At 40.8% G+C, this 27,268-nt stretch overlaps 1 protein-coding gene across 4 annotated transcripts in view; it reads right to left on the reverse strand.

The window, feature by feature from the left end:
• Positions 1-233: 233 nt before the first annotated feature.
• Positions 234-27,268, reverse strand: part of LOC108631833 (uncharacterized) — a 35,477-nt gene continuing 8,442 nt past the window's right edge. Inside the window, exons 2-7 of one of the 4 annotated variants that reach the window (XR_001916946.2) lie at positions 13,026-13,133; positions 12,645-12,809; positions 11,702-11,799; positions 6,733-6,892; positions 3,065-4,385; positions 234-2,349 (exon numbers count right to left, since the gene is read on the reverse strand). Coding sequence is in view for 3 of the 4 variants with exons in the window: in XM_026819322.1 (XP_026675123.1) it covers positions 4,141-4,385; positions 6,733-6,892; positions 11,702-11,799; positions 12,645-12,809; positions 13,026-13,133; positions 24,761-24,767 (783 nt within the window). In the remaining variant the exon portion in view is untranslated. Of the gene's footprint in view, positions 4,386-6,732; positions 6,893-11,701; positions 11,800-12,644; positions 12,810-13,025; positions 13,134-24,760; positions 26,279-27,268 lie in introns of those variants that run through there. The other 3 variants (XM_026819321.1, XM_026819322.1, XM_018036001.2) reach the window with 3 other exon arrangements.

A 27,268-nucleotide genomic window follows, 5' to 3' on the forward strand; every position in this document is an offset into this window, starting at 1 on the left:
ATTCCTTTCGCCTGAGTCCAAGAAGTAGTTGACGATTGACGAAATAATTAATCGATTACTCCTCAAGTATACCAGGTAGAAAAAAATTGTACATGACTACTTTCTCGTAGGTAACAGCGGTACCTACAACTTTTTACTCGAAGCATTTCTCGAAATTTTGAGAAAAAGAAATTCTGTTTTTTTTTTTTTTTTTTTTTTCGTGATTTCGTCAAGGGATAATGGCTGCTTGCAGGTAAATCATAGACATTCCTTTATTATCGATATGCTCACGTACACTCTTCACACTTCACATTTCAAAGATCATACTGGTCATTACAAAATTTATCCAGACGCATATCGTAATTCACACCACGAAGTAAGACGATCGTCTTACTCGTTTTAACGAGTAGCAAAAAAGTGCAAAAAGTGGAACACGGACTTTCATATTATAGTTCCGATAATGTTCTCCCCTCACGTTATGAAAGCTGCCCATCAATCTCACTTCTTATCGTGTTCCTGAAAGGCAGTCGCAGTCGGATGTCGCACAAGCGCTTTTTCTAAATCCATAAAACTCTGCTGGTTCTTTCCTCTGTTATAATTTTTTTAACAACGTATTAAATATCAATGATAAAATAACTGTTAACCTTCGAAATTTTTAATACTGAACACTTTAAAGACATATATTTATGAGAAGAACATTTATTACTGATGAACATTTGTTACAATGATCGGAAGTCATTGGAAATGACCGTTGAGAGAATTACAAGTTACTCTTTTTTCGATGCGGTTGTCGAAATAATTCTTGCGCAGATTTGTAAGGTACATCTCGTGCAATTTGTTTCGACGGAAAACAGGTAACGGTACAAATTAACATCCACGTGTATGAGTACCTAAATGATCGATACGATAAATTCCAAACGGGGAAATATAATTCAGCCATAGTACGGATAAATTTATGATTAATCGATAGTATGATGCAAATCGATAAAATAAATGATAAAATCGGAAAAGGAAAGGTCCGAGAAAAAATTTTGCAACGAATTCGTTAAAAGAGAATGAGAAAAATAATTTCAAACCATCAGTTAAACTTCAGTTTAAATAAATATAAGCATCGACAACTATCCACGCACGATAACCCTACAGATAAAAAGAAAAGAATTTAAAGAAAGATACTAAAGAAGACCGTCGACTTGACGTCGAAGCAGATCCTAAAATGTTATGGACAAAACAATGAGAAACGTAAGAAATTTCCTTTAGAAAAAGATAGTGTCACGACACCAACAGTAACGATAATAAAAAATAATATTAATAATAATAATAATAATAATAATAATAATAATAATAATAATAATAATAATAATAATAATAATTAATCAGCTCTAACGAGTAAAACGTGTTTGTTCCACTCATGATCAATCACGAGCGAAACAGATCTCGAGAACACCGCGCAACATATACATATTTATATTTATATATAAATTTCTTTCGCATATTTATATATATAATATATTAAAACAATCGCTAAAAAATATAAATATATTTATATATTTATATTTGTATATATAACTGTTGCCGTTTTACGGCTAGCTGCCTACGCAGGGCTGGACGGATGCGACGCAGTAAGTAAATTTATTTATAATATACGCTCCCCGGGACGAGGAAACGGAACGTTAAATCTATAACGCGACGATCAAAACGAATGTACGAAGAACAAAAAAAGATAAGAAATATATTTACGGAAAAAGTAAGGACGGAGAATTGGAGGGAGTAAGTAATAGAAAGAAGAAAACGTATCACGTATCCTGCGACTTCACGACGCATTTTATTACTGAAACGCACCATTTACCGATTTTTTTTTTTTTTTTTTACAAATATATCATCATAATTTACATACCTTCCGATGTAGCAAAACTATTTTCATCGAATTGTTTAAGAAAATGAAACAACAACCAGAAAATACGTTCTCTGGTTCGTTTTTCTTTGAATATGAGGAAAAACGATATAACACGTCATCGATACCAGAGTACATTCATATTCAAGAATTATTGAGACACTCTGAGAGGAATCTGATGAAAAGGTTAGAAAACTAATCTGAAAGTCGATTTCAATATCTTTCAACCGTACACGGTTGGTGAATTTAGTGAAAACATAGTGTTCATTAAGTATTCCATATCTCTGTAATAAATATATTATCCAGATAAATATCTTACATACCTAACAGTGTAGTTTTAATAACCATATAAAATAAAGAATACTTAAGGAAAGTTGTACGTAAAAAATCGTTTGGTGCGTTCCAGCAATTATTTCACTATTTACGAGATTAACTCTATACGTAATAATTTTTGCTAGATCGTCGGCGAAGCTTCAATCCTGCATCGAAAAGAAACGATAGTTAACAAACAGTTTTGATCTGTCAACAGCCTAGTACTTAATACCCTTAACGGCTCCAACCGTAATGTCAGACCAAACAGTTGAACGACGACGATGAGTAAAAATGGTTTCGACGTTCCAAATGAAATTTGCATACCAACAGCGGTTGTTGCATCGTTTCAATTAGACTCCGAGTACGAGTCTCGCGTATAATTAAATACCAAACAGTGGGCGGCGTTGATTATGTTGGCGCTATTTAATTTCCGCTTCATCGTTTCACGTTACCCACCTATTTACCGACACGTTAATCTTGGTTAATCGATTACGTTTTACTGATTGTATAATACGTCTGCTGTTTGACATTGGCTGTTCGTCGTTCAACGTGATCACGTTAATCTTTTGCGGTCTTAATGTGAGAGCATGTTAGAGTCAATGCACGTTTGCTAGCTTCGACGTGTAGAAATTTACAGTCACACACATTTGGAACACGACAGAGATTCTGTCAACTTCTTAAAAATACTGGCCGTATGAAAAACCATCGATAATCAAACAAAATATGTTCGAAGAAGCGAGACAATAACATAAGTAGTTAAAAAAATTACCTCGGTCAAGTAAATGATTCTGCGAGTTAATCACTTAAAGCGACCAGACCGCAAAGGGTTAATATTTCTTTTGGTTCACGGCTGGATCCGCTGGGATCCGTTTGTTATCTCACCGAACACGACAGGCTGGCTCTCTCGATCCTCTGGACCGATCTCGAGACCTCTAAATTCGGCAGCATCTTCCTCCTCGGAATGCGAGGACACGTTTTTAACGTTTTCCATCGTCCGATTTAAACTCGATTATGACTACAAAATAGAATCCTCGATAAATTACAATTTCGCCTTGATAACTCTTTTATGACAGTGCGTTGACAGTGTTCAGACCGAGGACCGAGAACGCGAGCGGATAAAATAAAACTGGAATCACGAACACACGAGACGAAAGAAAGTTTATATCGAGTCGATCAACGTTGACGGGACTCCGCGGGGGTGGATCGTAACTCCCAGGGTCCTTTCCGAATCAGTATTGTCACGTCAGTCATAAATATCGGCGTACGGAGTCGTCTTGTACCGAAGGTTACGATGCTCCGTTTCGCTCCAAGACGTCACACGAGGAGAATGGACGCCGAGAGCAATTTCCCATCCCGATTCTTCGATCACTTGGATCAACGAGGCTCATTTCCTAGGTCGTCCTTCCATCACGCGATAAGACCATCATCATCTCTTTCCGTTAGAACTTTTTAATCTGCAAGATTGTTTCCTCGATCCTCGTCCTCGACAGAACGAAACGTTTCTCTTCCAGCCGGAAGTTCTCTAATAATTGAACGAACCGAGCGATCATTGGAAAACTTCCGCGCTCGGGAAACAGTCTCGCACTCGGTGCTCGCCCTTTTCGAATCGAGGATTCATCGCTGTGAAATGCAGGAATCAATCCACCCTCTACAACGTATGTTTTCACTTACACTCTCGTCTACTGGTTGAAGATTCTGTTTGCTCCTGATTACTCCGGAGATAAATGAATAAAATATTTGTTACAGAGGATTGAAATCATCGATTCTGATCGATCCGACGTTTCTCTTTGATATGTCTCGCGATTGCTTTTAATTCGTATCACAAAATTAGTAATATATGTTTGTTTTTTTTTATATGATCGCTCTTGTAATAAAAATATCAGTTGTCGCACGGTTCGCAACCGCGGTTCCCCTATCATTAGGAATGTTTCGTGGACGAATTCGATGCGTGAAATGCTTTAAACCTCGGTAGAGTGCGTCTGAATTCGCACCTTCTTCTGGGAACCGTTCCTCGAGAGGGTCGGGCTGTGCGCCGAGAAACCGGGATTGTGGATACCGAGCGGTTTCGGCTTCTTCAGCGAGCTACGAAGTGGCGAAGCCGTGCTCGTTACACTTCCGGAAGTAGCCACCGACGCCATCGAACCGTTTCCGGCACCGCCAACGTAAGGTTTGCCGCTAGCGTCGGTCATCGATATACTCCCACCTGAAATTCAATCGAGAAGCCACGAGTTCAATAAAAAGATCTACTATTTTGTTAGAATCAGTGTTGCACAAGGAAAAATGCTTTTACAGATATTTGCTTATTAATAATTTCATTATAAATCAGTCAAACGGTATATAAAACTTGATAAACTGTAATAGAAGGTAAGCAGTTTATTGAATTTAATGACTGAAACTTTTAATCAATAAGAACGTTGTAAAATAAAAATTGTACCAGTCCTTTGGCAAACATGAAAACCTGGTAGAAGGAAAAATATATTTAACTGATTACTTTTAAAACCTGATAAACTTCTAATTATAGACTCTGTAATTTTTATGTCGACAGTCGAGTCGACAATTATACAAAGCAGTAAAGAGAACCAGCATGTCTTAGCAATTACTTCTGGAATTTCTCATTAACGCAAAACCTCGGGAACCTCTGTTAGATTAGGTCCAAATAGCACCTCGCAATCTCCTAATATACAGTTACGATTTTACAATTTATTGTATAACACATGTTTCTCTTAAAAATTAACTGACGATTCATGCAGTATTTCATATCGTTTATCAGAGGAAACAAAATAAAATTTTGTTTTATAAAAGTGGAGACTGAGATTTTTTATGAAAAATTTTGTACGCACTGATCGGAACTCAGTGTGTACGCGCGTCACGTTTCACGCATGCATCCACGTACGCGGGTGTAATACGTGGGCGCACCTGCACTCTTGCCACTCCATGAAATTCGTCGAGACGTTTTAATTCACCGTGAGATACGTGCACAACGCACTCGCGGGTGCACTTACTCCCTAAACATGAAGTCATGCGAAATCTTCTTCAATTCTTTTTTATTATCTCAGTATTTCAAGACGAGGTCTTCCTTAAGAAGATTGCTAACTTTGTCCATCCCTCGTTTATGATAATTCGACTCTAAGAAAGATAACAGCAAACTTCTTGATGCATTTTATATGGTCTGGGAATTTTTTTTCGCACATACATCGCAAACGTTTATACTTGACTTTAAATCTGCTTTTATTCATAATAATAATAATAATCCATGTTTATCGCATACTCATTCCGTTTCTTTAATTGAATGAATCTTGACATTTAATTTTGCGCTATGCCTATTACTTCTAGCCACTATTATTCGCTATTTCCCTTGTTTAACACGAACAATCAGTCTATTTGCTTCCATCATCGCCTCGGCTTCTATCACGTTTCACATCTGAAGACATTTGAGTGTAGCATATTGAGTTTCCATCAGCTGCTAGGCGAAAGCCTTCCGACTTTCAGCCACGAAGCAACCCTCTTCCAAACTAAAGGAACCTAAAAGGCATATCGAAACGACGCGGTTCGAACGACGCGGTTCGAACGACGCGGTTCGAACGACGCACCGCCTAGACGTTCAACATTCGTTCTCGATCAGTGAATCTTTCTAGAAATTGGAAAAAGCAAAGCATGTGGTCGTGTTGGAAAAATTTGAATTTTTCTGTTACACCTTGCGTGGCAAAAGACTTTATGAACGTTCTGATTTAAATTCGTACAAGTACGAGAATCAGAATTTTTATGTTATGTAAATGTTATTATGAAATGTTTAAGTATTCGTCTTTATATGTTTCATGTGTTTTAAATATGCAAATAGTATTCGACCAGTACGTGACATAATTATGGAACCTTGAACGTAACTCGTTTAAAGCGACAGGCGCACCAAAGTGAAGCCTCTATTCTATTAGAGCCTAAATGGATATGTTTCGTTAACCATGCAAATGATGTTTCATATAAGGAAGGGACTGCTTCCCTTTCACGGTAGCTAAGATCTTTCCCGTTGTTCAATATGCATTCAGGAAATCACAACAATAACTAGCTAGCGTAAATAACCGAACCAATGTTAGATGTGCAGAAAAAGGAGATACAAGTATCGAGAATCTCTGAAATTTATTTTACAAAATGTTTCGAATAATTCGGTGCGTTCCAATCTGACGAATATGTATAATGGAGTTGCCATACGTATTGTTGCGACAAAACAAAATTCGTTTCAAGATACGTACGGGGACACGTACTCACTACCAGCGTTTTGTAATACTTTGTCCTTCGTTGACACAGTTCAGGTCTCACGAACACGTCTGCCCTTGAAATACTTATAAATGAGCACCGAGCACACTTCATACCGTACCATGAAATTTCATTTTCTTACTAAATTAAACGCACGCGTCATCTTATCTGTCATTCGGGTAAAATGAAATCCGAAGTTATCTTTCCTAATTGAATTTCGCCTTTAAAACCAACGATAAGAAAAAGCTAATCAGGGAGTAACTTGGCTGATTAAAGTGGGACCGTCCATTCAATGAACTTACCGTTCGTGGGTCGATGTTCCCGGTAGCCTGGATTATTTATGGTGGCTGCACGAGGATCGTGGACAACCCTAATCTTGGTTGGGTCGCCGCCTCGTCGAGCGTAAATACCCTCGTACACCGCCGCGACCAGTACGCCAAAGTTCAGCGCGATAGCAGCTAACTGCAACAAAAAATGTCGATCCCTTCCTTCAGTAAAAAAAAAGATGAAATGGAACCACTTGCAAGGTGGAAATTTTCAATGAAATTCTATAGATATAAAAAGGATACCGTGCGATCACTAGAAATTAATTGACCATATCTTTTACAGGACGTCTTCAAATAAAACGCAATCATCAAAGCTAACTCGGTTTGCCTCAAAACGATAAATCCGCAGGTTTAATAAGCTAGAAAATTGTTATGGGGGAAGCTGGAAGATTTTATGTAGTAAATTTCACCGTGAAACGATTATAAACGGGAACGCTCCATTTTCAAGAATAAACAAGGATCATTACAACGCTTCAACGCACGAGCGCATTTATCTTTTTGACCGTACTTCGATTCGATGATAAAATCAATTATCAATCGTCACTCTTTCGCACAGCGTCGAAGCGTTGACGATTGACGAGTGGCTCTCGATCAGTGAGAAAAAGCGACGAGCGACGAACGATTAACGCGAACGGTAAATAATTGTTGTTCCAAGTGGTGTGTGCCCGCTGTTCGAGAATCAGTCCCGCGTCCGTTTACAATTCAGACAAGCGCCGTGATTATCACGGACAATTTTACTCTGCATAATTAACAGCTCTCTGTTAGAAGAGTACCAACAATTAACGAGCACACAGAACTCCGAGTTCCATTAAATGGTTTGAAAAGAACCTCCTGTGACTAGTATTGATCGGAAGGTGAATTTGTCATACCAAAATAGTTTTAATGAGGGGAGACAAAAAATAATTCTTCCATTGTCAGATTTCATTTTCTTTGTTCTTCTGTCAATATCGATTGTATCACGTTCTTCTTTGCTATTATATTGCAGATCCGTTTACACGAGGGATCGACTCCCTTTATTAGATTAATCATTATACTAATTATCCGGAACAGCTATTGTAGCGGCAACATAGAACAGTTTCCTATCCGACACGTTGGATGTCACACACACACACACACACACACACACACACACAGTCCTATTGTTCGGAAATTTATAAGGTTCGTCCGACGATTGTCCCACGCGGGGCGGGAAACGCTTGTTTAAGTAGCTCTGTTTTCACGTCGCCGATGTCACGTCGTCGATGTGTTGCTTCTTATTGCGAAACGCGCTTGTTCGTTCAACGAAGATAGGGTGGATACGCAGGGAAGGAACGAGGGGAGGAACGAAAAAGGACACAGAAGAGGTCGATGGAGGAGTAGAATTTAATTAAGACGTATAAAGGACATAGGAAGCCATTGTTCCGCCACAATAATTAATTCACCGTCGTTTTTTTTTCTCCATTGTGCCTTTCCAGCAGCCCGGCCTACAGCTAGCCCAGAGAGAAGAGGGACTGACGAGTGAATTGGCAATAGTTGAGCGACAATTTGATTAACAATGTTGTTTCACCAAAGTTCGTTTTATCAACCGACGAGCATCGTCTTTGTTCAACGAACGAAGGGACGTTTCGGGGAAGCACGCTGCATTATTATTATTAAACGCTGCAGACAAAAAGATAGTGCGATAGACCATGAAATATGAGTACTACGCGCTATTTGCTGAGTCTTTTAATTAAAGTGTTCTTTTTCTCCTCGAGATAGAATAAAAGAGAGGATTAAATACACAAAACAGAAACTGAGCAACATTCCTTTACATCCAACTGTCACAGAGGAGACACAGGGGATAAATCCGGGCTTTCCAATTGGGTTGGACAAAAGAAATAGGACAAACACATACAGGTTTAGAGGTATATATTTATAATAACATTGTGACCCCGTACCATTCGGACTTGGTGGTCCTTCGACGAACAAAGATATCTTTTCCTATCCGAGCTAGAAAATCCCCGTGGTGCCTTACTTGGTATCTTTATACCGTTATAAATCGCGGATGGGTTTTACCTTGCCCTGTTTCTGTTTGTTCATTTTATCCAGCTCGATCTCGTCCTTGGCCTCCCGCAGAAGGCTCCGTCTTCTCTTTTCCATCATCTCGGATTCCGGATTATGGGATATCTGACTTGCAATTGTCACGTAACACGAATAAGGGGCCTCTCAAAAAATCTCCATACGTTTCACGGCCATTTAACGTCCGCCATCCACGTTCCACATTTGGTTAAACTCATATAACTCCTCCTCGTCGTCGTCGTCGTCGTCGACTTTCACTTTATTTTTCTTTTTTATCTAACAAGTACGCTTCTCTTTTATAATTTACTACGAGTTTATTAATAATTCGTTAGAAAAATTATGTACGATAATAATTCATTAAAATCTCCACTGTCTATTAAATAGTGAACTTCATAAACTGTCAATTTTAATGGAATTATTAGCGAGTTAAAAATTAACGAGTTACATTAAAACACAGTTCAGTGAAAATTACACTGTTTTTATAGCATCAGAATCACGATCTCATCAAGTATATCCCATGAAACATAAGAATTTCCTCTTTCTTGATAAAAAGTTCACTCATTAATTAAGCGAATTATATAAAAAGTAAATGGGTCATCATCATCAGTATTGTTCCCGTTTACCGTCATCGTTTTCTTTCTCTGTTATTCGCCGATTACCCTCAATTAGTCGAATTTCACTCGTCTTTCACTAATATCTTCATCAGAATTTGATAACAGATCCTGACACAATTTTCACCATTGAAACTGATTGACACATGAATGAGAAATGGGCACAGAAAACGAGCGCGTTCGACCGTGGAAAAACGCGACGAGTTCCACGATAAGAAGGAGAACGGCGCAGTGCGCTGGCAAACGATCCGCGCCAAAACGTTCACTGAGAGTCCACCGATGTCGTCTCATTGTTTTTAAACTGTCCAAGTGTCGTGGGTGCCCTGACACATACTAACTGCGTTAAGCCCCGCAGCAACAGCAGGGGGCTTAACGAGACACCTGCGAGCCGTTCCCGATCAGGTGGCCTTTAAGTATATTTAATTCCCCGATCGTACGCCTCGGTTATAATACGTTTCACACCTGGTTTAGAATCAGCGCATGCCTTTGAAAACGTACCGTACGATTATCGGAAGAGCGGTTCGGTGATCGATTCCAGCCGGATGGGAAATCGGTCGCGCGTCGATCGAATCTGACGTAGTCGAGAAAATCATTGAATGAACATAACGCGCGTAAGCTAAAGTAAATTCAGCTGACTCAGAGGATACATGCAGCAATGGGACCGGTGTCTAATTACACTGTTACGCTGTTCGGAGCTACGATTGCGTCACTTTTAAATGACGTAACTTTTGTTGTTTGCGATTCTTGGCTGATTTCAAAGATCTAAGTAGATCCTGGTGATAAATCTTATACAAAATTTAATATTAATTATTTAACATGATATACCTATACCTATAAAGATATAGATATACCTTCAAATATACAATGAAAATGCACGTCGTTCAATCGATTAAATTTTTGTTTTATCATAGCTTCTTTATGATCTGCGAAACGTAAGTACCACCGGAAATTGAACAGTATAGAATTATCCTCAACCTCGCAGCAACTTTCTTCTCCAAGTTAAATGTAACGTAAAAAATTACACGACACGGCAGATAGTAATAGCTGTTACAGTTCGCGATCTACATACATACTACTGTCATTCCATCGATTACTGTTGTAATAACTCCGGCTGCGGTTAAAGAGAAACTCGCATCGGTTTACGATACCAAGATAATCGAAGCATATCGTCATCATCAACGTTATCGTCGCGGCGCGTTCCAATAACCGCAATATTTCTAAGCACTGACACGCTATCATCATTATACCGAATGTAAATTCATACCACTTACGTTTTTTTGCTGCTGAAGAACAAGACAAGTTCTGATATAAACAGACAGATTAGTGGCCTCGTTAATATGTATCTCCAATAATTATAATTAATGTCACAAAGTCGTAGTGAACATATGAAGAAATTGAAACAACAAAGAAAAATTGAATGAAGAACAATCTAAATCGTTACGTTCTCCAACAGCAATAAGGATTATTCTTGCATTGAACTTTTTGAAGAAAATTGATTTACAAACACTCGTAAAATTATACATGCCAGCTGCTAAGAGAAACTTGATTGCGATTCGTAATACATGACCCTCTTCTATAGACGAGTTCTTAAAGCAGTTTACCGCACATGTTTCCAACAGCGTGACACGCGGTGAACCCTAACGGAGGGAGCAAAATCAGCTTTATCGAAATAACTGCGAGGTAACATCTGTTCGGAAAAGCTGAGGTAGGGATCGAGCATAACGGACCCCCGCCCCGTGACGGCGACATTTGGCAGCGTAGCTTCGGAATTGTTTTTATAAATCATGCTCAGTTGCAGTAGAAAATTTAGTGTTTGCAGGGCACGGGCAGGGGACTGGTAAATACGTGACGATTTCTCTTCCGCAAGATAGGAGCAACAGGTTTCGAGGTATATGTATGTATGTATAGCATAGTGACGGGTCAAAAGAGTAATTGCGGAAGAGTATACAAGTATAGTCGATGAAAGAAATTCATTAGAGTTGTAAATAAGAATTCAAAGTGCCGGTGCCGGTACACAACGATATAATCAACGAATTTTCTCAGTTGTAAGTATATAAATGAAAAGTATCCTGGATGAAACTAGTTTAATGGACGAGTTGAAGAGTCTTGTGGTAAATTGCAATGGAGAAAGTTTAAGTTTGACTCAATTAAATCCAAGGAAAATAAAAGTTCTAAAGAGGTGCTCCTTCGACAAAAGGAGTTATTCGTAATTTTTTGGGTAAATTCAGAATTTCAGAACTAGTTACGAAGAAAAACATAAACTAATTTGAAAATAAAATAGTACGAGTAAAGATTACCTGCATGTAAAACGCCTCTCCCCTTGTGATAACGAAGCTGCTGGCTCTGTCATCGGTCTGCAGGGCGAATAGACTCGCTGCTACGATAGCCAATGATGCTGGAAGAAAAGAAATAGATCCATATTTTTTTTTAATTCCCATTCGAGAAATTATTATATTTCTTATCAGCATTCACGTCTGTTACATTTATGAAGAGACGATGAGAAAGTTTTCGTTTTACCGTTGCCTTTTACTAATTAATTGATTTAAAAAGCATACAAATTGGAAATTCATTCACTGAATGTGGTCGACCGCGATCTATAAATTTAGCACGTATCACTTTACTACGGCAACAAGATCCACCGCGGATATTCGATTCTTCGCGTGAGGGTAAGTAGGCCAGTAAGTAGGCAAGTGACTAGTAATCCTACCGCCTGTTACAAAACTTTCAGACTGTCCTGGCGCAAAAGGATCTCTCCGCTCGACATTTACGCTCTACGATTCCCACCGAGGAGAGATTACTAAAGGGTGGCAGCCTAACGAAAGATGTTTCAAACAAAAGTTGTAGCTGTAGTTGTCAGATACGAGAAAGGTCGTATGCAATTTCCCCGTAGATCCAACAGAGTATTTAAGGAAAAACCAAAATTTTTTCCCAGGAGTTTGCCGGATTTTTTTTTCAGTACCCATAAAATGCTTTGTAAATAAAAAATAAAAATGTTTTTGATAGTGTCAATAATTAATTAATAAATAAATAAAATTCTTTGCAATTGTAAATTATTAAAAACTAGTCAAACAAGTTTTTGTTTTTCAATCATCAGTTGAGAAGGTAAAGTGTTTCTTCTTGCAAGCATTTGCTTATAATACTCAAGTGAAATTTTCTCAACAAATAACGAGATGAAAATGCCTTCGGGTGTTTGATTAATGGATAAAATTAATCTGGGACTGTACTCTTGGAAATACTCACTGGCTAGTGTTGCGAGGGCCACTTTCCCTATCAGAGCGGTGCTGTACGAGATAATAACTCGTTTCGCCGAGGAAGCCATTGCGAGCTGCAACACGGCGAGACCGACCAAGATCGCCAAAAGGGCAGAGGCAGTCGCTGCGGCTAATCCTGCTACCCACACAGCCACTGTACAGAAAGACACAGACTACGTTACGCTTGATTTACCATCCTCCACGATTGATTCGCTTCAAAAGTCTGTTCCTGAAGTAAAGGTCCTGAACTCCAGGTTCTAGGAATATCTAGAAATTCTAGGAAAGTCTAGACATTTTGTGAGCGTCGTGGGAACGACCTCTTTGACGTATAATAAAAATCAATAGCCACTGAAATTTAAAGCGAACTCACACACTGGCTGAAACCTGGAAACCCCTTGGCCGCATCTTTCCCTACCATACAGTAGAAGCTTGCACTGCCTCCACGGACCAAAGTATCCTTTCTCAGCCGCCGAACCAGCTGCAACATAAAAGAAAATACAAGTTAATAAAAGCATGATGAACTATACTCTAACGTCATTTTATTTTAATTGCAAATCCTTTTCATTTCGTCTTATCTGTACAACCTGTTATACGCAAGCCCAAGTAACAATTCAAAATCCAACGTATCTTCTGATCTCTCAAGTGTTACGAGCTTCCGTAAGAAATACAGCAACTATCAGCCAATCGATGCACGTGGTGCTCGTGAAATATCTGAAGAACCAACGTGAATCCCCGCAGTTTGAAAATTCTGATGCCGCACGTTGCGGTGCGTCGCGATCGTTTGGCCGCGACAATCTTTCGTATCGACAAACCCTTCCTGTTACGTGGGTTACGCAACGCAAGGAACGGCTCGTAGCCACAGGATAACGAGCGAAGGAGAACGCGAGTCCTGTTCCCGGCCACGAGAGCGTGATCTCTCGAACAACTGGAAATCGCAATTTCGCCGAGCTCGTTCTGCCGTTCAAACGGCCCATAAAGTCACCCTGTTCCACCGAAGGTGCGAGCTTCCTTTTTTATCTCCAGTTACCCGTCTTTCGCCCAGAAACAGGCACGAAAAATATTACGTCTTCCATTGAAATAGATGAATACTCGATGGAACATTATTAGTACACAAGAAGACATCGAATCATCCGAATTGATTTAGGAAATTGATGCATAAAATTGCAGTCTACTAAAGTACTGGGACATTGTCTGTTGTCGGTATGAAATATATACATATATAACATGTACGATTTTGTATCGGGTTAGAGTTGCGTGTTCATGACCTGGATTCATCTCGAAAATCGCAAACTCGTTAATGCGTAAAAAATGCGATTCGTCATGGCGTTGTGGATCACGCGCGTGCAGCAACACGTGCAGAATTGAATATATTCGGGTCGAGCAACGCTTCGAACACGTACACGGTTCGCATTAATATTCATTCGGCTTTGATATAACGATAGACGTCCGTGGAATAATAGGTGAAGATTTCGCCAGTTTTTTTTTGTTTTTTTATTTCCCTTCGGTTTCGTAGTCTGTAAGTTACACGATACGTTTGGATAATTTCTGAATCACTACTCGAACCAATTCTCTATGAGTCAGATCAAAATATTAACGTGTAATAATCGACGAGCTGTCTTGTTAGCGATTGTTAGCATTGACCTTTGCGAATTAATAATTGACGATGCATCATTAGATTGGAGTCGCGCATGGATTTAAATAAACGTGGAAGTTAATGTACATTCGAAACAAAAAGTAAAGCTGACATCATTATTTTTTAATGATTTAAGTGTCGTATATTGAGGACCATTAATAATTGCATAGTATAATTAAATAATATTAATACTAATCCTTGAGAGTGAGAATAAGATGTACTTAGTTGTACAAGTTGGACGTTGCCACAAAGTCTCTGGAGAGTAAGCTTCTTGATGTCGAGTTTCACTAACAGGGGATCGCACAGTCAGCCACATTTAAATCATTAACGCAAGGATCATTAGTATCCCCTGACATGAATCTTTGAACGCAATTAAGTACCGTACTTGCTAATTTGTAAATCTTCCAATACTACATTGATTAAAATATGGTCTAACATTGATCGTAGTTTATTCATTTTAAGAAGTCCATCTATTGAAATCGATCTCGCACGATAATCAGCTTTCTCCCACTAGCTTCTAGAAACCGTGGGTTCGACACAGTGAGACGCGTCTGCATCAATTTCATTAAAAACCATCTCCATTGCACGCGTATCTAGAACTAATCTGTACTAAATTGCGAGTAGATTTTACCAATTATTTCCATAGCACCGTGGCTGTTGCAGAAACTCGTGGTGAGCTACACTCTTCACATTTTAATACCCACATCCGCGTCTCGTTTATTAATCGCCTAATTGTTTACTACTTCACGCTCACCTTGTTTTCGAGAAGGCGACGACGACGACGACGACGACGACGACGACGACGTTACCTACAAACTCGACGATTTCACCGTCCTATCATAGAAATTCACGCGGTTGAATATGCATCGTGAGACGGTTATAACGATTCGAGTTCACATACTATCGCGCAGTTTTGCCCAAGTACAGTGTAAAAACAACGATAATTATAGTTGAAGTCATTAAACGAAATGCGAACGGTGCGTGACGTTTGTTACTCGGCGTACGACGGGCAACGCGGTGTAGCGATTAGAAACGGCAGCGATTGAAAAAACACGGGGAGTCGTAAACCTGTTGAAAACCGAGCCAGCGATTAGATTAGCTCAGCGAACGAACGCCCACGCGACCCGACGATGCTTCGACAGATTTTCGATGGTCGCGAAGCGACACAGCGCAGGTAGAAAAGCTGGTCACGTTGAAAAATAATTAGAGACATCGTCTCGTTTCGTAACCCGAGCGTAGGCGTGTAACGGTGAACACCTACAGAGGTGATTATATTACCCGATATGGGAAATGGGACGTCTATGGAAGTCCGAATACCGAAATTGGCAGTTGGTTGGTTAACTTGGTTAATCGATCCGTACGACGATAACTGACGACTGGATTTTTAAGCGAATACAATTTCTACGTGAGAAGTGGAAAAGAACTGATCATTATGTAACAATCTGACCTGTTTATCAGTTTTAACGAATTCATTGTATTTCATATTTACAGCTTCCTTTCAGTAGTTCTACTTTCCCAGATGTGATTTTTATCCTCCCGACAAAAGTCAAATAAAGTGTTCGTTTATTTATGTTACTCGCATAAAGGTGCTTTATTGACCGTAACTGAACGTTATAGCTCGACGCGCTTTCAATACATAGCTACGAGTTCCCCGCGTTTTCGTATTTTTTTTATCCGTACTTTTCCAGCTAAATGACGCACACGCCCACGAATTCGGTCGAAAAATTGGAATGTAAAACTCCTGTTTTACGGATACTAATTAGACTGCTTTCAATACGGCCAAGTTTTCATGTTCAGCATCATCCCACGTTTGCTAGCATTGTACAATTTTCTAAATTGTCTAATCGTGATTAGGATAATCGTATTTGTCGTGCTTCAGTGTTTGTTCACAATAAAAGTCTGAATGAAATTAGACAGTCCCAGCGAGCAGCCTGGATTCAACCGTAAATCACTGGCCTAGAAAAAAGCCTGTTTTCTCTCTGACCAGGCCATGTCAATTAGAGATCTGCTTTAATAAAGGTCGAGGTGTCTCGTTTCACACACCAAGTGTAAACTCATTTCGCACGTAACATTTTTTTAGATACATACGTTAAATACATACGTTAATGGATTAGAACGGAAGATATCAATTACACGCGTGCATACCATCGGAATTACCGTAGCAAACGTTCTTAGCAAACGTTCATGTACATCGTGAAAATCTAAATCTAACTCGAGTCGGCATGTTTAGAACCAACAACATGGACTATGTATGCCTAACAGAATCATCGTAAAATTACACGTTCACAGACGTACATAGACGCAGCGAACGAACCATGTGTGAGTTACATAACGCGTATTACTGCCGGGTGCAACGTGCAACAGCGATGCCATTAATAGTGAACCCGGTGGCGAGGCATAAACGTGTTTGACCTTCGTCTCTGAGATGCGTACACGGCTGTTTGTTCATTTTATACAGAATGGTCCGTGCGCTGAGCCCGAGCGCGTCCACAGGTTTAATGAACAAAAAATCCAATTAACCAGTCGCCGCTGCCCGCGCTGCTCCGCACTAATTGCGCTCATTCGAGCCAGCTCGTAAAAGTCACGACGACGAGCCGCGTTAGACAAGACCTTTCCTCTCGAGTTCTCTCTCCATCGCGGAGGAAAATCGATACAAATGACACACAGGTACAAACGTACAAACAAAGCTTTGTCTCTGTACCAGTATTAACACGTTTGAGCACGTTTTACTTTGTACGTGCTTAATCTAGAAGGTTCGAAGGAAACTAGAAACGTTTCTCTGTCAAAGAGATCCGTCGCATTCTGGGAAAGGCACTGGGGATTCAATCTATAATTCAACACCCACGCCGAGTCATCTATCCCTTGTGACCGCGTGAACGATTTGCGTACCGGGGCGGAGAGGGAACGAACGTACGAGAATGAACACACTGCAACGTGATACTAGACACTAGACGATTAATATGAAAATCGGCCTCTCGCGACGACTCGTCACCGTGTTCATCGAACCATCCTCCAATCGATCCCATACGGAGAAAAATGATTCCTCGGTTCTCCGATGTCGCGTTCGTTTCGAAACACTTTTATACTCGACGCATGACAGCTGTTCACCGCGAACAATACTTGTAGAAATTCATGGTACCGAGCCTATGGTCGCACGTCGCTTTCGCGTCGTGTTCTAAGTTGATATTTACAAGTGAAGTTTTACTTTGTAAAATTGAAATGGAACGAATAGAATCAGTAGTTGATAGACTGTTCATTTCGTTATCGTTCGTGTTGTTATCGTTCGTGTCACGAGAGCAGATTGAAATCATAGTTAATGGTCATCTGCATGAAACGAAAGGGTACTGACCCAGTCACGATCATCGTGGCAAAAATTGGCTACAGTGGTGCAACTTTCACCGTTAACACAATACCGCTGCCGAGGTCGCCTAATAAGAGCGAGCGTAGATATTCAGGTCTTCGCTGTCGTTCGTTAGAGCGAACGCCTCGTAAACATATCTAATTGATGGTAAATGCGATGAAGACGCGTATTGCGCGCGTATTACTTTACTATTTTACATAACTCGACATAAATTTATGCAATCATATCTATTACACGAAACATGTGAGAAGAAGTGGAACAAGTAATTTCAATGTAAATTTCCAAGATTGTACCTGTGCGAACGATACTATCACAGATAAAATGATACCACCGTTTGTTGACATTCCACTTGTCGGAATGTTGCACGCGTTGCACGCGTTTCACGCGATATTGTTCGCTGACTACTTACGCATGACACGCAACGCACGCACTCCGTACAAACGTATAAATAATAATACGGGAATAATAACATCGGGAACTGTGTCAATAGATTACGCCACCACCTGCACCGAGCGCACGGTGGGCCGAATTAAAAAAAGTTTTAAAAAAGATAGCACGCGGTATAACTCTGGTGAGTTGACGACCGATTGGATCGTTTAATCAGCACGGTCCAGAATAATTTAGGAAAACGAGGCAAAGCGACCGAGCGATGCGAGCGGTACGTGAGAATTTGCAAACAGTTACCTCTCTGAACCAATAGAGCAATTTGCGGGCGCGAAGCAGATAACAAACGATGTCGATTAGTCGGAAAAAGGAATGAAAACAAAGTTCTCGCGAGCAGAAATTCTATTCTCTTCGGGGCCGTGCCCAGTTCCTGTCAAACGCGAGATTGTAGAGAGCAGCGTCGCAGAATTTATTTCCCTCATCGTTTAATCTTCTCAAGGAAATGAGAATTTTCGTAGAGATGATAAACTCGCGTCAGCCGAGTCTCTCCTCAAGGTCGAGACGTTGCCTCGCGTTGATACCTCTTTAACGACACTTTAACGACCGTTTAGAGACAAAGCAGCTGTTGTTCTAATGCGATCGTATTCCCTTCCTTCTTTCATACTTCTTTCTATTCTGTTGTCACGATAATTTAATTTACTCGCCGACTAAAAGAAATTGGTGTGTTTCGAAACGAGAGATTTCACAGATATCAGTGATATCAGTGATACACTGTTCTTAATCTGATTCTAGAGAAATCTAAATTGGTGATTGATGAAGAATTACAATATGCGACATTTTTCGGTGTCGGGCAATGAATTTTTCAACTTTCGTTTGCGCGTAGGCAGAATATGAACGTTGGTTTCAATTTGAGAGATTCTGCGATTCTAGTGGATAAAACGAAATTCTTCTTCACACTGTGTACAAGATTCAGCTCAATCATCTATACTCACCTGATTTTATTATATCGGCCGTACCCACGTAAATATCTACGTGCGAGCAAAGAAGATGAAACGTATATCGTCGTTGTTATCATATTAAACTGCGCACGGTTTTGTTCTTGCAAACAATGCAAACGCGAATGAACGTGTGGGCGATGAACGATACGTGGGTTGCATGCCGAAGATCTGCGTTATGGTAATTCCGCGCAGCTTGTATACTATAACGCGATGTACTTTTAATTCTGGACATTGAATTAAAGCCTTTCATTTAGTAATTCCAAGAATTTTCGTTGCATATACTATGCAATTTTGTGAATGGAATTTAGTTCAACAAGAACTAGGGAAAGCTTTTAAATTCAATTACGATACTTCACGTTGTAATAAATTTACTCCCTCGTAGTTTTTAATTCAGGAATAATTTAATAAATGAAAATCTATTGATCACACGATATTTAAAAGTTTTGTACTTGATGTAGTATTGATTAGGCAATAGACGACACATTAATAAGCGTTATGTAACAATTGGCTACATCAATGGAAGTTTTATTCGCGTATCCGTAGTATCGTAAAAGGAAAGTTATACTCATGAACGATTCGTCGTAGTCAGGTAAAGGCTAGTGTGTACGCGTACAAGCGAAGAAAACTGGTTTCTCCTTGTCTGCACCGAAGGAACGATAGAGTTCGATCGTTAAGCCACCGGAGTCGACGGAAAATGCTTTTCTTTCACAAACATACACAAACGGTATGGAGGTATCCGACCGTAATCCGTTTCCCATTGCAGTAACTTTGCACAATGAATCTATTTTCATTCAATAGCACAACCGTGCGTCATTAAATCCTCTTAGAGATCCGATTAAAATTCGTATTTTTCAGAATATTACAGAATACATTGCCTAATTCCTACAACCGGAAGAACGCACCGACCGCATTGAAAATTCTATTTATGCCAACTGCGAGAGTTATTATACGTTATACGTTACTTTTTTACAAAATCATGATATATACGAAATACACGTGGCAGGCGTGACCGGTGGTGTGTGAAATAAAGAAAGGAATAAAATGAATAGTAGGTATAAATTGCATAATTCCTCTGCAACGTCGTGTGAAACACGCGCGAAAGCTCTCATGAATAAATTGATCGACACGCATAATTCTAATATTTAGATAGAAACTGTCCAACTACACACGTTCCAATTTGCCTCAATTAAAAGATCAATTAAAATAAAAGGCCGATAAAAACTCTTCCCGTGCGACGGAGAATTATTTAGAAGCCAGCACCGACTTTCCGAGCACCTACATAACTTCAAAGTTTAATCACATTGATCGCTACTGTAATGCACCGTAGAATTTCTTCTCTAATGATCTGGCAATTGATCCAGCGTTAAATCCATGCTGACAAGAAAGTTTTAAGTGCAGTAAGAAAAGTATGAGAACAGTCCAAGAGCCACTGAGAGCCTCAGAGAACGAGCTAAGAAGAAACTCGGTCGGATGGAACAACAAGTATGCTGTAATCATTTTTTACTGGAGTTTAGTCGACAGGCTGAATGAAACGATCGTTGCCTGTGTACAAAAGATTGTATCGTCTGTGTGTAGCTACGTATCGACAAAAGTGGCACACGGTTCCTGTACCGAGATGGAATAGTGTAACACGAACGAGACAGTAGCGCAATAAAATCCGGTGGTGTTACGCAGTGGCCACGGTGATAGTGTAGTCAGACCGACTAGTAGGACACATTCGTTCGTAATTATGCAACAACCTCTTCGAGATCACAATAAAATTACAAATCAAGGCATTTGAGTGAACGTTCTCATAAACGACTATTATAAAAAATGTACATACAATATTAAATTCACGTACAACGTTTGTTGTTACTATGGTTGTTACAGGGAGAAAAAATACCTCTCTTAATTGGTGCGACAATACGTAGCACGTGGATCGATAAAAAAAAAAAAATCACACGGTCGACTAAAATTCCAGTTACGTACAAAAGTGACGGGGAACAACGGCATAGAGAGGACCGAGGCGAGGCGAAAGGACTTCCGGTGGCCGCCACCCGGAACACGAAAGTCGCTCGAGCGAGAATGCGAGGTGGTAGCCCGAATGCCGAGAAGAAGAACAGACGATATCGTAAGAACTTGGAAACCGGCTACCAATACGCTAAAGCGATCAGGTGACCACGCAATCTTCTAACGTGCGTGAGATTCTCTGCTTCGCTTCAGAAACGTCGGCAAAAATCCCATGAATCTCTTCCGCCGAACGCTGTTAACCGCAGTACCAGCAGACTCGCACGATTTTCTGCGCAGGTAATCTCTCACTCACCACCGCTTTTTACACGATTATCTAACGTCATGTTCCTGAAAGTTTGACCGGATTCATTTTATCATCCTTGCAAGGAAGTCTAACGCGAGGCAAAATCTAGGATCAATCTTAATCGAACGCAATTTCTTCCCTTCCGGGAATCTCGAATCCCTTCATTCCTAAAGGAATCGTTTGAAATTTCTACGTGGTCATTTGATATAGGAAAACATCGTGTGTAAAACGGAAGATTTGAAGATTCACCCACTTTTAAAGAACGTCTATTAAAATTCCATTAGGCGGCAATCGTCGTTCGTAACGTATGATACACAAACGTTTAAATGCAAGTTTCCCGTTACGTGCGTGTACGTGTGCACGGTGCACGGAGGAAACGAGTCTCCGATACAGGTGTTCTTCCTTTCTCAATGTATAAACGCAAATTCCGACCGACTTGCATATTTCCTACACAAGCCCTGAACACTAACAGCATCCTCGTAAGAAGAGCCCGGGAAAAGATATCGCCTCTGGTCAATGTCCAATTCTATCCAGCCTCTATTACGAGTCTCTTCCTTTACTAGAGCTCTAGTAGACTATAGACCAGCACAGAAAGATGATACCTCTTCCTGGGATTATTCCTGCCCCTACAATGCCTTCTCTCCGGATTCATATATCTTCTCTGCTCGCATCGAGCACGTCGCACGCGTCTCAGACTTATCTTCTCGTTTTCACAACCAGCTACTCGCATCCCGCCACCGATCGTTCCTCGAGGACTTGACGGATCTTTACAGCTTGACGGATTATTGCACGATGGTCGTCGAGATTCGCGCCGCGCACAATTTCAGTTTCCTGTTGAATTAAACAGTTTCTATAAATGTTTGAACAAAACTTTCTCGTGCATGGGCGTATGGATTAAATCTGCCGTGTAAACTTCCAGATGTCAACCAATTTATTTTAATTAATCCACAAGCAATTTCACTAAAGCCGTATTTGTCTCGGATGTTCAAAGACGTCAAGAGTGTTAAACTAAAACATACCTAGCCACACTCGGCGAGCAGTAGAATACAAAATACATACTCGATTCTAAGAGCAATAACAATACTTTATCCTCTAATGCTGTCGTTAAAAATTCCACGACCACTTTAATCACGTGGCTCTCTCTTAATCCTCAGTAATAGTTAATTTTTACGGCTTTCGCGTTCAACGTACGTCCAGTAAAGTAAATTACTCGTTCCGTGTAAAGAAATGCGACTAAACGTTTCCCGTTTCCTTGTACATCGTCGTCGTCGTCGTCGTCGTCGTCGTCGTCGCCGCCGCCGCCTCGAATGTCTGGAATCGGAGAGGTCGGAAAAATCGACGGAAGAATTAATGGGGAGAACGGTCCGCGGTTTCCCGCGGTTCGTGCGTTCTAATGATCAACTAACGTAATGACACTGATCCACGTTAAACACAGACCATCGGCATGACATCCTCAGCAAGACTCGAGTAGCGTCTCGTCACAAAGCACGCGAACCATGACCCGGACCGATAGACAACGTTGGCGCTCGATGACTATTGCAAAATAAAAATGACGACAGTTCCGTTCCGGCCGCATCTGAGCCGTGACGAGTTATTCGCCGCGTAATACTCATAACGTTGATCAGATTTCAGCTTTAACAAGCAGTGAGAAATAAAATGCTTTCAGCCAATATCATGGAAAATGAATGCGGCTAGCCACGCGAAAAGCTTTCAATTAGAGAAAAATATACCTAACGTTCGGCTTTTATTCACTCGGAATCGTATTTTACGTTTACATGTAACAGAAACAGATCGTTACTCGTTCGGCCAAGTCTTGTTTATTCTCTACGGATTCTATTTGCAGGCTACGTAATGCGTTAAATAAATAGAACTGAGATGAATACGGGGGAAACCGTTCGATTGTTACCAGCGTTTATTTAAAACGGTAGCTGCAGCTGTCGGTCCTCGTGATAAAACTTGCACAGAAATATAATGTACCATCGTTCAATGCGAATTAAATAGACACGATTAAATTAAAATAGACACGAAAACGTATTCCACGTGTGTGCGGTAAGCCATCGCCTGAATAAAAGTGCCTATTTCATACGTAATTTTGTAAGCATCTTGTAAGGCATCGGATGAGACAATCGGTGAAAGTTGTGTTGACGGATTCGATTTAAATGGATTCTCTGCTAGGGCAAACAAGTCCGCGCGGTAGCCTATTGTCTATTAGATACTTCTGTGAAGCGCGAGACCTGTTGAACAGTAGACTCAGTCGTTTTACACCACACGGCCGAGCACAATTAAATTAAAGTCGGGGAAAAGATAAACGAGAAAGTCGTAAAAATCAACGACAGAACATCGTTGTTCACCGCTGTACAATTGCGGGATCTCCTTTCTATGGGACAGGCAATGAATGGACGGTCTAAAAGGTTCATAAACATCCTAGGAAATTACTAGCAGAAGATGAGAAAGGACCGACGGGGGGTGGGAGTGGGGACGGGGATCGTGAACGAGAGCTGAAAATAAAATTCTCGTTGGAAGGTACTGCGGGTGAAGCGAATCTAACCAAGTGTCTCGTTAATCGGATCTATTTATCGTTGTCAAGATGAAAAAACGGAGCACAACCTTTTACTACTATGGTAAAAAAACGTCCAACGTATGAGACGACGTATGTACGAGTAACACGATCAGTTATCTCTCCGTGAATGACGCAAGTCTAAAGACGCGCCCACGGATGGAGTTGGTTTCTCTTTGCTTGGGTACGTTTTTCACGGAGATCGCACCCTCGTTCCTCGCAACATTTGCAAAAGGAAAAATACGGAGAAAAAAAGCTCGCTGACGTTAATCCTGGCTGTTTGCTCGCGGATAGCTTTCCACGCGCAGGTGTTACATTCGCATCGTTCGATAAATAGCGCGGTTTACGCATGCAGACTACCACATTTTCTCACTAATTACGCCCCATTCTCGAATTTGTCCGTGAGAAGGTTACGGGATAATACTGGTGGACTACGAATCGTCGAGAAGTATCTCAGGCTTCTGTAACGAAGGTAACGACGGAGGCGTCATAATGGTGTGCCCTGACCCAAACTCGAGCGCGCCTCGAGCCGCGCGCGATCGATTTTAAAATCGGAACTAATCACATTGATTAGAGTCACTGTACTCCAATTATTCGATACCTTTACCGATCCCCTAAAGATATCCCCCTGCAATAATTTTCTCTTGCGCTCTCTTTTCCTCAAAAGGAATGTAGCAACCGCGTCCGAGCACGATCGACCCGATCACGAAGAAAGGAAAGTTGCAATCACTGCTTCGAGAATATACTGTGACTGGCTCAATGTTACCAACGATAAAATTGCTGCGTTTGCTTTGACTCGAGGTTTGATCCGATCCAACTCTATACAAGGGACCCTGTTTAACCAGAAAGGAATAGGGAAAGTTGCAACTTGCGACTTACAGTACATACACTGAAACCATCTGACCAGACGTGGAACCGTTGGCTGATACCACTCAATTTTCTTTCCACTGGCTGGATCTGAAGAAGATCCAGCGGCGAAAGTTGTTAACCGGATCGACCCAAGTGTTGTTGACCACCAATGATCCACGGGGTGCTTCCAACGCAGAGTAGCCGAGCGGCTCGTGATCACCGATTTTCTCACGAATAGCAACGATCGCGGTCTGGAAACCCGTGAGACGTCCTCTCCATCGTTCCGCGGTCATGGTCCCCTCGACTTCCATTAAGTCCCGTGGGTTATTACCAGCGAGGCAACTATCTGTAATTGGTACGAAAGTCGAGCGTGCGAGCGGATCGCGCGCTCCACGGATGTATACATATTCGCAAACGGGGCTAGCCTACTCCACGCAGCTCGCTAGACAGTGCACTCCCGTTTCCGTTTTCATTCGCCGGATGTTCAACTCCCAGGGAAGCATCCTGCTCCGCGCAACCAGCGATCCAATGAGTAGAACTGTAGAGTCCGAGGCTCGCATTACACACAGTTCATTGTTCTCTGGATTGTGTCGCACGTTTAACTTTTACACGTCGTTTACGAGTCGTTTTGATTTTTAGTCCAGATTGGGACAATCTTAAGTTTTCATTTCTCTTTATATTTCGGTTTTATCTTATTTTGTTTGATCAACGTGACAAGGTACCCTCGTTTCCACGATGCTTTAAATTAGATGCTCCAAACGACGAAATCTTGTGTTTCCACACACACGCACGCTAACCCGGAGGAGGAGGAAGCGGAAATTAAGCAACGGAGATCCAGGGATCTCATTCGTTGTAGATCTAACAGCTCCTTTCACCTTCTTGAAATTCTCTTTACTCCAACGGAAAGATTAACGTCCTACTAATCGTCTATACGAGGAACTGCTGCTATTAAAAATTTGATACACAAAAAGATTGCTAAACAGCGAATAATAAAATATGAATGAATGAATATTTTATCTCTCTGAGCACCACAGTTTTCCACCAAAAATAGTTTACGTACCGCGACACAGTATTTCAAAAACTAATCTAATGAAAGCTGATCAGATCTCAAACTGTAATAATAGGTTTCAAAACTCAATTTCGCCAACTCTTAGTTCCCTGAAATGGTTTTGCATCCGATTATTTAGCCAGGACCAAACTAGTTCCCTTTCTGGTATGGCTGATGAATAGTAAATTCGCCGAATACATAACGCTGTCGAAGATCGCCCGCCAAGGGTTCAATACAAGAGACCTCCAAACGCTAAGACATCCGGCAATAGAATGGTTTCCTTTACGTCGAATAAGAGTAGGCTCCATCGATAATGTGTGTCTACTACGTAACGCAGTTACAAAATCGAACATTACCAGTCACAATGAAAGATGAGCAGATGTGAAGACAGACCATCATTAGTGGTGTGGTATCTGTTTCTAAGCAACGACGATGACGACGACGGTATACATAACATAAAAGCAACCATTATTATTTGACATTATTTGTAGATTTGATCGAAAGATTGAATTTTTTATTAACAAATGAAACTCTCTCTAACAGACTGAATATTATGTTATGTTTCTGATAACTGATCTTATTCACTCTGCATCTTCACGTTTGTATGAATATTCAGAACGGCAGCCCACGCGACAGGCCATGATTCAATCGTGTGAACGAGTCCTATACTCGTTCTATACGCTCGGGAAAGAATGTCATGGACGAAACGTACATACTCCGCGTAGATATCTGTTTACCTAATTCCATTGCGCAAGATCGCTTTCAGTTATTACTGTGGACTATACTCGCCGAGCGTACATATTGGCGTGGCCGTCTTCCTTCCTGCGTGACACGGTTATAAATAAACGGTGAACGGTGAACGGTGAACGGTGAAAATTGATGAAAATCGTAGGACGGGTGCCGTAAAAATAGATACAGATAACAAGCCGTTCGGTGAAAAATATCGGAACCGTAGCGGCGGGGTTCAATTTCTCGTTAACATGCGACAAGGCTAAGTACGTGGAAGCTACGTGGCTCGTCGGGGCCGTAAAAAGTCGTAAAAAGTCGTAAAAAGTCGTCTAGGAAATAACCACGGAATGCAAAATTACGCAAATGGATCGAGTAACGAGCTGTACACATCCGTGAAAGGGTAATCTTCGAGCCGACACGCCGCATACGAAATAGAAACTGCCCTGGGCCGCCGCCGATGCATCCACGGGTTTCGCTGATCTGAATAATGACCGCGTAGGCGTGAACCATTTCTTAGAGTGTTAAATTAACTATTAGACGGTGCGCTGACAAGAGAATAAAAACGCGGACGTACGCGCGCTTTCGACACGGTAACAATACTGAAAGATTCAAAGAAGCCTTGTAAGTAATCGCTTCATTCTAATACTATCAGATATCTTCCGAGCAGAGACTTGTACAGAGGTACTTGTACAGAGTATTATCGACGAAAAATTGGTACTTGTCACCTGCATCCGGTTGTTTAATCATAGAGGAGAAATAGA

Source organism: Ceratina calcarata, unplaced genomic scaffold (genome assembly GCF_001652005.2).
Source record: "Ceratina calcarata isolate Rehan_Ccalc_2016 unplaced genomic scaffold, ASM165200v1 scaffold147.2, whole genome shotgun sequence".
Taxonomy (NCBI): domain Eukaryota; kingdom Metazoa; phylum Arthropoda; class Insecta; order Hymenoptera; family Apidae; genus Ceratina; species Ceratina calcarata.